The sequence below is a fragment of the Maylandia zebra genome, linkage group LG15 (assembly GCF_041146795.1).
Source record: "Maylandia zebra isolate NMK-2024a linkage group LG15, Mzebra_GT3a, whole genome shotgun sequence".
Classification (NCBI taxonomy): Eukaryota; Metazoa; Chordata; class Actinopteri; order Cichliformes; family Cichlidae; genus Maylandia; species Maylandia zebra.
Window position 1 is genome coordinate 19590803 of NC_135181.1, and position 13479 is coordinate 19604281.

The 13479-nt window shown below is 40.1% G+C and overlaps 1 protein-coding gene across 2 annotated transcripts in view; it reads left to right on the forward strand.

The window, feature by feature from the left end:
* The window catches only part of LOC101482519 (exostosin-1), a 374234-nt gene that overhangs the window by 316560 nt on the left and 44195 nt on the right, over nucleotides 1-13479 (forward strand). For both annotated transcript variants that reach the window (XM_012919002.3, XM_004550629.4), the window contains 2 exons: nucleotides 7003-7122; nucleotides 10375-10507. In XM_012919002.3, the coding sequence (XP_012774456.2) occupies nucleotides 7003-7122; nucleotides 10375-10507 (253 nt within the window). The remainder of the gene's footprint in view (nucleotides 1-7002; nucleotides 7123-10374; nucleotides 10508-13479) is intronic.

The following is a 13479-nucleotide window of genomic DNA, read 5'->3' on the forward strand; positions in this document are numbered from 1 at the left end:
CATGGGAAAGAGTTCCAGTGTGTACATCTGATCTGGTACCGCTGCAATCTTCGACTGCGCCTCCAACTGACCCGATGTCCACATCAGAGGCAAGGCTGGACTGGGACAAAAAATCGGCCTGGGCATTTTTACTAGAGACCGGCCCACCAGGATAAAGATTGAAAATGTGACGTCATTCAGGGGTAAAACCGCAAAAGATTCTGGGAACTTGTGGCAAGAGGTACTAGCGCACGCAGGCTTTCAATTGAACTCAGTTACACAGCGATAAAAAGAAACCCAAAAAATGGCAAGAAGCTGTTGTATTATTAACTGCAATAGCCGGTCGCATGACAGCCACGGGAAGCCGACGGGCAAAGAGATCGTTTTTTATCGGATTACGTCGTTGAAGAGAAAATTTTTAAGCCATGTTTCCGAAGTAAGAGCCCACGGATGGTCTGGATATACCAAATTCTGAGACGTTTAATAATAATAAACGTCTCAGAACACTCCAGCTCACATGTTAGTCTTCTCCAAGCATTTCCACAAAGGTCAGTCTTCTGTTGTAGTTAATACGTCATTTTTCTTAACATAATTGGTGATATAGGTTACAAGCAAGTCTGGCGCTGAACAGAAATTGTCGCGCTATGCTCCTTTGTTTATTGTGCATAAATAGTGAATTGTCCTGACACAATATTGCGTTTCGCTTCTGTTATCACCATGGTACATTGACAAAAACATATACTTTTATTCACAGGATAAAACAGTTGTTTTGTATCACTAAATGTCCAGTGCGATTGCAACATACAATATTATTGTCACTGCTACATTTCTGTAATGCTACCAAAAATTATTTCCACTACTAATTAATTACCGTTGAGCTCAAAGGTTATATTAATAAACGGTTAACGAATGTGTATTTATGGAGACGATTTGTGAGACTGGTACACTTACCTTTGTTCGTACGATGGTCTTTCGTTCTACACGGTGCGTTTCAAGGTCCTGTACCCATCCGTCGGTAAACTGTACCTGGGCTTGTTGCAGTGACCTGAAGTTACTAAACTTCATGAGTGTATGCACTCACTCCAAGAAGCGTATAATTATAAATCTGAGCGTGGTGAAAGTTGGGCAGCACGCTGACGTCTTTTGTCCCTCTGTGTGCTCGTAAGGGTCTGACACTTTCACTCCTTTGTTTTTTCCTCGTATCTTTTCTTTGTCTTTTCGTCGAGTCTGTCTTTGTACGGACCGGCATTGTTTTCCTTTTGTTTTGTACATTCCTTTTTTGTGCGCCAAAGAAAAAACAAGAAGGTATTGGAACCGGAGAATGAACGTTTTGCGGTGCTGCAAATGCTTGCATTTGATGCGGTACTTGGATTGTTTTGCCACTAGTTCCCGGCATGCAATGCGCGAAAATCACGTGATTGCTAAACAAGGGGGCGGGTGCATCCAGCCTCCTCGGCTGTAATTGGTCCAGCCCAGAGTCGATCATGACCAATTGGCCAATCCAACACCTTTCATTATATATATATACCCTTCCTAAAAAAATTAATAAATCCATCGGCCCATAAAAACAAAAAATCGCCAGCGGCCCACCGGGCAAATGCCCGGTATGCCCGATGGCCAGTCCAGCTATGATCAGAGGGGAGGTAAGCGTTGGAGGTGGCGTTGGATCCGGGGTAGGGAGGGTGATGCGTCAGTATCAGTATATGTATGTGTGTGCGTGTCCATAGTTCAGCTGAGACAGTGTCCTTCGCCCTGCCAGGCTAAGTAAACAGTCTTTCAGCCAACCCAGGTGGCCTTGCATGGAATGGGAAGGAACAGACTCAACACAGTCGTTATCAGGGAGTTTTTGTTCGGCTCCAGCCTTGAGCCCACAGCTGGCGCCGAAGGGGTAGCCGGATTATGATGTTAATTTTCCTTTTGCAACAACTCATGAGAATTTCAAAGCTGTTCTTTAACACTCCGACACTGGTCTCTCAATCTCCCGTTGGAGAACCGCAAGTTTCTCCATGATGTTATCAACCTTCAGTTCCGTGGTGTTGTCATTCTTTTGCTCAGAGAGCAGATTCTGAGACCTCACGACTGCAGTGAGCTGTTCTACGATGTAAATGGCCTGCATTTGTATTTGTATAGCGCTTTTCTAGTCCTTAAGGACCCCAAAGCGCTTTACACTACATTCAGTCATTCACCCATTCACACACACATTCACACACAGGTGATGGCAAGCTACATTGTAGCCACAGCTGCCCTGGGGCGCACTGACAGAGGCGAGGCTGCCGGACACTGGCGCCACCGGGCCCTCTGACCACCACCAGTAGGCAAACATGGGGTAGGATTTTTGGCATGCAGCCAGGAGGCAGCCTGGGATCGAACCACCGACCTTCTGATTAGTGGCTGACCTGCTCTGCCACCTGAGCTACAGCCACCCCAATGTAATCCAACTTTCCCTCAAAGGTGTTATTCTGAGCAGGCCTCTCCTTGATGTAACCCAATATACGCTCAGAGGTGTTATTCTGAGTATTCACGGCAGCTGTAAGCGTCTCCAAGGTCTTAACCATGCTGCTTTCAATGAGCCAGTTCTGAGAAGTCGCGCCTCGTACCATCATTTCAATCCCAGTGGGCAGCCTTGGGGGGGTTTGAACAGCCGGTTCCCCTTTCTTAATTCTCTGATAAGTCAGGGTCAAGCCAGCTCCGATCAGCAAGAACCCTGTTATCATGGTTCCGAATAGGTAGATATCTTCAGCGTCCTCGATCGACAGTCCTGCCAGGCACACGATCTTCCATTTCTGCCACCCGTCCATCGTGTATCCGGCAGGGAAAGTCCCTCCCAGACTTCTCCTTGAGAAAAGGGTGTCAATAGCATTCAGAGACCAGTTGATCAAATCCATAATTCCCTTTAGGTTTTAGAAACAGACTGTGAGAGTGTGTTCCAGGGAAAAGTAATACAAAAAACACGAGACTAGACAAGGACATAAGAACTAAGCAGGGAAGATAAGGGAGAGGAGAAAAAGTGCGTCTGTCTCCTCCGAGAGCCAAAAGGTTTTTTCAGGCAAATAGTTGCCCCCTTTACTTATGTCAGTTTCTCCTCATATTGAAAGATCCAGTGCAAATATATCACTCAGAAATAAAACTACAAAAACTTTGTCATTGTCACGGACCTAACTGTATACATCGTGGTGGTTCAAAAACCACCTTTCTTTTCCAGAAAATCATCTATGTCATCCAAATTCCTGATAAAAGACAGGAACTCATTTTTTTAGAGGAAATAAAGTCATCTGCATATTTCCTGTCAGTTTTAAATAAACACCAGTTGAGCAGTTTAATATAATGTTACATAAATAAACATTAATGAATTAATTTAAAAGGGATACAGCAATACAGGTTGTTTCCGCTTTTCATTCAACACACATTTATAGATGTTGAGGACACCTTGAAGGCGTTTCATTTCTTTCTTTCAGCACTGAGGCAGTCGGCAGAGTGGCAAGAATAAAATCATTTTCTGGAAAGTAGATATCAGAAAGGATTCTTTAGCCTCGGGCTCTATGGTTTATTCAACGGTCAGCTTAACACCTTTAAGAAGCATTAAAACATCCAGAATTTATTCATTTAATTATTTTGGTCCAGATGACAACATCTATAAAGAAGGCGATAATCAGTGAAATATTTAACCAGAATATATTTTAGTTTTTGGTTGGTAAACAAATTCCGTATGCTTGCCCTGATTGGTTTCTCCCTTTTTTTTTTTGTTCACTAGAAACTACCTACACACGTGCATGCGCGTGTACATACACAAACACACACGCGCACACACACACAGGAACTCATGCAACACTGAAGCCGTAACACCTGCTGAGAGAGTTGAATCTCATTACTTTCAATTACATCACTGAGCACAGCAATACCTGGCTGTTTATTATGTAGAGTTTCTGTTCTCTCCATGGAGAGGGGAAATACACAACACACACACACACACACACACACACAAAACGCCCCCCTGCTGAGAAACATAAACACTATTAGAGTCAATCGAGGGAAAGAGAATGGGGCTGATTTGATTGGTGTTGTTTATATTCCACCTCAGAGAGCTGAACAATTAAAGCTTGTGCTGCTGTAGGCAGATCCCAGTGACGTCAACACCGGCGCAACCGCTTTCCTGAGTTCATGATTAATGTGGGGTTTTCAGATCACGCAAATGTGAAATAAATATCTTTTAAAAGTAAATGAAAAAGCAATTATAATACAATTTTGTTATAAAGTGGATAAGCAGCAGAGCCCCTCTGTACTGTGAGTGCTTTTTTTGGTTTTTACCCATAATTATCAACACTCTGCCACATAATCTGTGACTCTTTCATTTTTGATGCAATTTTGTCATCACTCTGTGGGCCAGATTTACTAATGCTCTGTCCAAGCATTAAAAAAAAATACTTGTGTTATCTGTACTTACTGTAGAGGCACAGTGGTAAGCATGGACACAGCTATTTTTGCAGCTGGCCTTGCATTCAGCATGTATTTGAAGATCCTTCGATTTCAGAGATCAAAATTATGGGAGGAAAGCATTTAAATGAATCATACAAAAAATATTTACTAAGGGTTGTAGGAGGCAGTTGACTGAAAACCACTACTATCAATGCAGTCTTGTGAGTGCAGCCTCACACTAATTCACCCTGCTTGGTAAATCTGTCGCTACCCAAAATATTTTCAGGGCTGTCAGAGATGAAATCCAGTCGTGTTTATTTATTATTCTTGTGTGAAAAGAGCAAAGCATAAAAAAATAGATAAATTAAAATGCAAGCAGCATCACTGTAGTCATATGACATAAGAGCAATTTAATAAGACTGTCACGGTCCGGGGCAGCGGCCGTGTGGAGAGCGGAAGGAGGACTCAAAACGCAGCACTTATTCAGGTGTGAGGGTGATTTATTGATAATATCCAATATAAAGTGGGGATGGTAAAACAGAACTAAGGATGAACTAACTGGGAGAAACTACACAAAGAAATAGCAAACCTGAGCATGAAGGGAGAACAGCAGGGAGAGCACGCAGGGGATTACACCAGGTATGAACACAGACGACGCGACCAGGAACAGAGGCAAACACACACTATAAGTACACAGAGAGACACTGGGAAATCACACACAGGTGGGAGACACAGCTGGACCTGATTAACCTGACGAGACAGGGGAACACTAACACCAGGGACCAATAGAGGGAGCACAAACCCAAAACCCAGTATCTAAAATCCCAAAACACAAACCATCCCAAAACAGCCCAAGAATAATAAAGAGAATAATAACAATAAGGAACACAAACACAAAGTCACTGTGTCATGGCCGCAGGACCATGACAAAGACCAGTTTAAAAAATATGAATATGGGTGTGAAGGCTAATTGGACAGCCCAGCAATGCAAAGTTTCAAAGGCAAACAATTGCAACTTTTGTTGCAAAGTAAACTGAATATATAATTTTTAGCAAAACGAAGCATGCAAAAATCAATAGTACAGTAAACCAAAGAAACCCAGGCAAAAATGAAACCTGTTTAAATCCAAACAATAAATGGAAAGAAATGGATGAAAACTCAAAAGTATTAGCATGATATAGAATGTACACTTTTACTTTTTCCATTCATTCAATTATATTATCTTTTAGTGTTTTTGCTTGTCAGCCCCACAGTTTGTTTTTTTGCCAACACCCACTGTATCAGCACTCCTGTCAATGCAGTGGTCTCATTTAAATGAATGAAGGGATCATTTCGCCTTGAAGCAGAGGGGATGAAGATATTATTGGACACATAATGCATGTGGAAATTGGTATATTTCAGTGACAAATATCAGTTGAAGAAATTCCAGACAGGATGACTGTCAGTCGGAGTCGCCTCATTAGGCTTCACAGATCACTGTAAGATGAGAGCTCCCTGGTCAAAGCATGACCGATAGAGCCAAGTGGCTTGGGACTCTTTAAATAAAAATCCTCAACACCCTCAGGAAAATGATGAGTGTTTCGGGAAAACTGATTATCACCATCACTCATTATTTCCCCACATTATAGTGGCCTTTTCATTGGCCAAGTCTAACCAGTTGGCACTCTAATGTTTATTGACGGGAGATTTCTTGTCCATGGGGAAACACCAAACAGTTCTTGGGCTTCAAATACGCCCCCGATGAGGGTCTTTAGAAACACTGGCTGGAATATTCCCTTGACTGTTTTATTGTCAAGCTCAATGGAGCATGTATGGTTACGTCTGATCTCATCTTGTAGTACTTTGTTGTTTTCCAAGCTGGACATCAAGACAACATCCTGCACCATCTCCCTGGCATATCCGGTTGTTTAGCTCCCAAGTCAGGATCATGGTGTTCCTTAATTTTAAGCTTTCACTGTCTCTCCCTAAAGGTGCCACTCAGGCAATTCACAAGCCAGCTGCTCATGTTTTGTATGTTAGTGTGTGCTGGGAACAGTGAGATCATGGGCTGTTCTTGTGGGTCTTAGCTATCAGCAGCGGTTGCTGGCACTTGGCTTTTTCATTCCCCTTCATTTCTGTTCCAGGAAAAAATAAATTAACAATGATCAATAAGTTGTTGAGGTAATGTAACATCTATGATAAGCTGATTAACTGTTTTGTGTAATTCTAAACTAAAGCTTAAATATCTTTTAGCTTTGGAGAGCTCATCAAACTCATCTATATAAAAAAGTACATATATATATATATATATATATATATATATATATATATATATTCCAAGCATACACTTAGATGAATTAACTCTCAGGTGAATACAGAACTGGAGCTGAATAGCAGGTGGTTTAGTTGAAACACTATCAATGGAGGTAAGTACAAAGTAAGATGTGGTGGAAGAGTCTTGAGGGGAAAATCTCCCTTAATCTTTTCTGCATGTCCACAAATTATTTATGCTTCCTCCACCCTATTTGCCTTCCGCCGATTCTCATCTTTCACTCAGCATTGTTTAAAAATCTAGCATAATATAATCTGTCTCACTGTCATCTTGATCTTCTTTGTCTATTTTTTCCACAGGTTCCCTCCATTACCCGGTCCGTGGGCCATGACAGGATCTTGGCTCTCCGCCAGCAAACTCAGTTCCTCTGGGACGCCTACTTCTCCTCCATAGCCAAAATAGTCTTAACAACTCTTGAGGTAAGCTTGCAAAACATTGTCTTAATGGGAGTTGTGGATTTATTTTCATCAGGAGAGTTGCATTTAGTCAGTCAAACTGCTATAGCTTGTTCTGTACTATACATTGCCGCTGGCTATGCATCACCTCCCAAAGACAAACCTTTGAAAGATTTCTTTCTCCAGTTGTCAGTATTTTTTTTTTATCCAAAGAAGGTTAGCTGAATGTGCCCTCTCTTTTGCAGTACTTTTTCTGCTCCATATTCATACATTTCCACTCAGAAGCAGCTCGGCAATGCAGTGTTCAAACACTCAGTGAAGGTATATCAAAGTTACTGGGGGTGATTTGGCATGCTCAAAGTTTGTTTTGAGATCAGGGTTACAGTTTGACTTTTTGTTGTTGTTTTTTCTTCATAAAACTGTGTTTTTCTGCAATAAACCCTTAGCATCATGTGAGAAAGCCGCTGATACACCATTGGCATATAACATTTTTATATAGAACTTATCCTTTTTTCAACTCTCAAAGCTACTGCCCCTCTTTCCCTTTGATTTGGCACCAGCTAGTACTTAATGTTCATTTTCTTCACTGTCATCAGACTTGTGACAGTTACATATATTTAGCAGGAGTCCTTCTGTATCTAATGGTAGTCTAGATTGTGTGTGACTTATCAGTTCTAATCAGTGACAAACAGAAAAGAAAACCTCTTGCTATGTGTGAAAAGTGCTCATAAAATCTCTGGTGGACTATTCAGCAAGGTTAACCTAGAAAACTTTACATGGAGTTCAGGTTTTATTTTAACCTAACCTGACAATCTTTGAGAAAAGAAAAGAAATATTGAAGATGGAAACCAGCATTTTGTTGCCTGAAATGAAAACATAGGCGTCGTGAAGTGCCAGTTGTGAAGCACCAAGTGTGAAGGAGGACCATGCTGTCTGGCAGCCTACAGGTTTAAGAGGCTGCAGTATGTGAGTGGGCGTTCATGCCCGCTCTCAAGGCTAGAAACCCACAGGCTGGCTCATTAAATGACCTAACCAGCTGATGTACAGAAATGAACCTGTGTCATTGCCATGTACCACAAAAGCCATCCTAGTCTTCCTTTTTTTCTTTTTCTTTTTTTTGTTTTAAAAGAAATTCATTTCCTTACAACCTCGATTCAGACCTCAGAGACCATTTGCACTTTGTATCATCTCTGAACACAGACACAGAGGATAATAATCCTTTTTATCACCAACATCAGCAGAAGAATCATAGGTATCATTACATAAACATCAGTATGATTGCTATGATCTTTCTAAAGCCCACAGTTTGTTTTAATTTATCACGTCCACCATGAATATTAGTATCATAATTATCACAATTATCATCATAGCGATAACATAAATACTATTATTACAATCATTACACCAACAAAGAAAGACTAACTTTTTCGACTTAATTTTTTTTAATGTGTGTAAAAATATTATTACTAGGTGAGGGCTGTTGTCTGATTTAATTGCTGAAGTTACACTGAATGCAAGTTTAAAGGTGGAATCTCCATTCTTTTTCACAAAGTAAGTTTGAAGCACAGGTATACAGGTAGATCTTTTTGCACATATTTAGGCTTTATTAAGACTAAGAAAATTGGCTTTATCATTCTTATTGATTTTATATCTTACCTCTTTGAATTTGTACAAATAGAAAGAAAGTTTAACAGACTGAAAAGCCATTAATTTTTAATGCTGGCACAGTTATTTTCTGTTATTAGTCATAAAATAATGACTCCCTTTTTAATTCTATAGCTCAGTTGATTGCTTTGATTGCACAAATGAGCAATCAAGGTATCAACTTTCAAAACTTTCAAAATATGAAGCACGCCTAACCATCCCTGAAGGGTTTCAAACAGCTACTACCTTGTACTTAAAAGTACAACCTTTTTATTTTCCTTATTATTTTCCAACTTTTGCTTTCAGAATTTGCCTCCTGTTATGTGTATAATTTTCTACTTCATATGCATATGTAAAGTAGAAAAATGATACAGTGAACTGAAAGTATGGCATATGCAATTGAAATGAAAGATCTCATGCCTGTAATAACGTCACACATTTGTCTGTTTGAGCCAATTTAATGCTGTGTATATTAAAATGTTTGCATCAATGCCATCTATCAAACACCAGGAATAAGGACCCATCTATTTGTAAAATGACTGATAATTTCATCACCAAGCCCTACAACTATAATTTATGTTTGCCTTCATGTTTACCTTAATAATACAAAGTGTCCTCAAATTGCAGCATTTTTTTTTTTTGAGCACAAACAAGACCTTGGTAATTCCACCAAATGCCCAGTGCTAGCAGGGTATGAAATTAGACAGGAGACCGCTGACAGCTGTATACTGTTGGCCAGATGTGCTAAAAAGTCAGAGCCAGCATGCCACCAGGCTAAACGGGTGAAATGAAGCGTGGCTGATAACCGTAGTGTCCCACATACTGCGAGCCTGACAGTTGGTGTAAGGAGATGGGTGTGTGGCATATATGTGTGTGTGTGTGGCTGTTAAGAGCTGGATGTAAGTGTCAATTCCCCTTCCCTGTTTCCTCCACTGTTTTGATCTAAATACAAAGAAATGTGATTAAAAAGTTTGTTTGTTTTTTAAATTAAAAATGTGTTTTTTAAGTTTCACAATAAGTCAAAACTACTTAGGTATATCTCTACTTTTGAATGGTTTATAGTCATGTAAAAAATTTAAAATATGCATGTAAAAGTCAAAAATATAGACAGCCCATATGCCATTTATGAAGAAACAACCCGAAATGAAATTCAAGGATTTTTATGTCACTATATAATTTGCAAAAATAAATAAATACAATTTTTAGTAGCAACCAACCAATTGGCTAGGATCAACAGCTCCATTACTCTTGCATTACATCCTGTTGGCTCACTGTAACAACATTCAACCAGCTCACCCAACCTCCGGTAACAAGACAGATGGATCGTGTTAGCTAACTCACTAATGGACTGCTGATGTTGGGATTGAGTTGCTCCACAGGATGAAGTGTCTTGGGTCTGCAAAGATGTTCCTCTCTTCGAGACCTCTCAAAGCACCTAACATAACCTAAAAAGCTGTCATTTTAAATTTCAAATATTAGTACATGTCTGTTGTTAGGTGGCGGAGTTAAGGGGGCAATTTCAGGCAATTGATTTTTCAGTTTGACTGAAAAAAAAAATACAAGTTTCCCTGATCTTATTCTTCTTTTTCTTCACACATCCTCCTTTCTGCTTTACCTCTCTGCTTCATCCAGATCATCCAGGACCGCGTGGACTCCCTTACATCCAGAAACCGTTTGTTGTGGAATTCCCTACCTGGTGGTCTGTATGCACTCCCTCAGTACTCAACTGACGCCGCCCAGTTTCCTTTTTACTATGCTCTACTGGGTGAGTACATAAGCTTTCCGTAAGAGTCATTTCAGTGTAGCACAGATGGTATAGGTTGTTGTTTAATGACTTAGCTGCAGCACAGGTGAATAACTGGAATGCAGTATACTTGCCAATAAGAGAAGGATCACTTAGATTTACCACGTTGGAGAAATAAGCAGGTCAGGATCTCAGCAACTTTGATGGGGGCTGTGCAGTGTTCCTGACCTGTGTGGTTTCCTCAAAACAAGAAGGGTTGTGGGGTGTTTCTGCTCAGTAGTGATGAGTACCTTTTGTCAGAGGAGGCACAAAACATGAACCACAGTGTGGTGCATGTGCTGGGGAAAAGTCAGGTTTGCTGCAGATCCAGCTCGCGATTTACAGGATTTAAACAAATACCCTTGAATGTCTCAAGGTGCCTAAAGGTCACTCAGTTTATTGCATGCCACTTCCTGTGACACAGAGCTAATAAACTCAAGTTTGATACATAAATGATAATTACTGAATCTGGGCTGTGATGCATGGCCGCAGTTTTTCTGTTATTTGTTTTCATTAAGTGTTCTCCTTGGCACAATCATATTAACAGCTGGAGGACACATCATGCAAACAACGATTACGTGGCCACATTTTCGTTTTTGTTGGAATCCAAAACATTCCCTTTTCTTTCAGGGAAATATCAGAATTGTCACTGACAGCCAGGAAGGCTCAACAGATGCTGTCAGTATCATAAAGCCTTGATCAGTGACAGAGAAGTTTCTGTGACAATTCCTGTGTTTTTCTGAAAGTTTTCGCCTCTGAACACAATGACCATATCACTGAGTAAAAAAATTGTAAAATGAGGATGTGTTTACCAACAAATTTCAAATCCAGTCAACTTGGACTTCATTGGCTGCCTAAACTGTGCTAGAAACTGCTGTCTATAGAGCCTAAAACAGTGAATGTACAAGCAGCATGACTTATGACAGGTCAGATAAGTGGTTAACAACGGCAGCTGTAATAAAATTCTGCAATATTGTTTTTAAAATGTATACGTAAAATTTTGCAAGACTCCTGTTGGGGCATAGTTCAGAAACTTGAAGCTGCAGGGAAAGAAATAAGGCTTCTATATGTGCATGTTTATGTGGGTGTGCAGACCAGAGAGACTCTCAGTAGTCTGAGGCTGTAACTCAGATCGATGTTTGTCTTTCTCTGAGGAATTGTGGACACAAGGGTTAGAAGGAAGAGAGAGGAGAACCAAAGATGGAGCAGTTTTGTTTACACCTCTGCAGTAAATCACTATTTTTGCTGCCGCCATCACCGGCGCTGCTGCTGGGGGAATAACTTTTCGTCAGCGCCGTGTATAAGACGGTCTCACTCTGATACCTTCCCATAAGTTTTCATGGCAAAGCTGTTGCAACTTGGGCCTGATAGTTTAAAAAAGTTTGGCTTAATGTCAATACATAGCGGCCTTGGGACAAGTAAGACATCGCTATCAGATGCCTCAAGTTACAGTTTTATTTTAGTGTGTGAAAAGGAGTCCAGTCATCTGTGCTCTGCAGCTTCTTCAAATTATATAAACAAAAGAAGGTTGTGTTAATATTCTAGAAATTGATGTATCAGAGCAATACTGTTCCAATATAGCATCTATATATAGCATCTATTTTATAGCTCGTTTGACATTTGTAGTTTTTTTTAATGGTGTTGAGTTTCAGATCGGCTTGCAGGACATGTCAGTATAAAAGTGTGACTAAAGATGGGAGAAAATTTGATGTATGCTGATTTTCTGTCTTTTAAATTATACATATAGTTGAAATCAGCAAATGCTTTGTCAAAGTCAGTTAGTCCCAGTGTACTAGATGAGAACTGAGTTGCAAAGTTGCTCTCAAGACACCACTAAGGTACTGGTTGCGTAAAACTCCTGGCTCAAGGCTCTGATTTTTCCAAGTAACACTAGACCGTAGTGTATTTAGGACTATTTGCTTAAGAAAATTTTTGTTTAAGAACTTTAAAACATCTTTGACAGACCAATACAGTGAACACTGCTCGGGCTGTGTTTCAAGAAGTTTAAGATATGTGTGCTCACTTTTGGACTATGGCAGTGGCTGAGTTGTGTACATGTTAATTTATTGTATTCTATTTTATTCTTTTTCTATGTAGTATGCATCTGCAGCTTTTGAACCCAGAACAAATCTATCCATCTAGGCAATTAACTGCATCTTATCTTGTTTTATGAAATTGATTATTTGTTAAGAATTACAAAATCCCTCCAAAGTTAACTTCTCAACTTTTGAATATTTCAGACTTGAGTAAGGTCCTTTATGTCCCCTTATGATCTGATTTCAGAGAGCTTCCATTCTGTTCTATGACTGAATGTTTCAATGTTTACAGGGTTTTGATACTAAAAAAAAACGGAAACATGCCGTTTAACAGAAATTAACATGGCTTAGCTATTTTCAAGAAACAGAAGGTTTAACCCTATTTATGTGACCCCCACAAGGGCAGAGCTCATGCTTCCATAAATACCACTAAGCCCACCTGAGATGGCTGGTCAGGGGGCCCAGTGTCAGAGAGATGGATAGAGCAACACTAAAGAGCACTCTGGCTGCACTTATCCATGAGGAAGTGTTTTCCCCTATTCCCAAATGCACCCAACACTTGCCATGCCATGTGCCTGCAGTCCTGGCCTTCTTTGGCTGCTCTGAGTGTTCAGTGTTTCTGTGTGTGTGTGTTTCCACATCTACCTGCCCATTTATCTATTATAGATTTTTGCAATCCTCATTTTAGCTGCTCACATGGGATATCTAACTTTTTGTAATTACTTTCTGGCAGTGTGTAAAAATAGAATAGAAGCAGTTTTGCTGCAATTTAGAGTTTTTCGTCTTCTTGAAGTGAAGGAAACGACAAAATCTATGTTAACACCCAGTACCTTTAATATGATGGAAGATTTTCACTCTGTCAAATAATGTTATTGGAACTTATTGAAATGACGTTAAATAAAAGCTAAATTATAGATG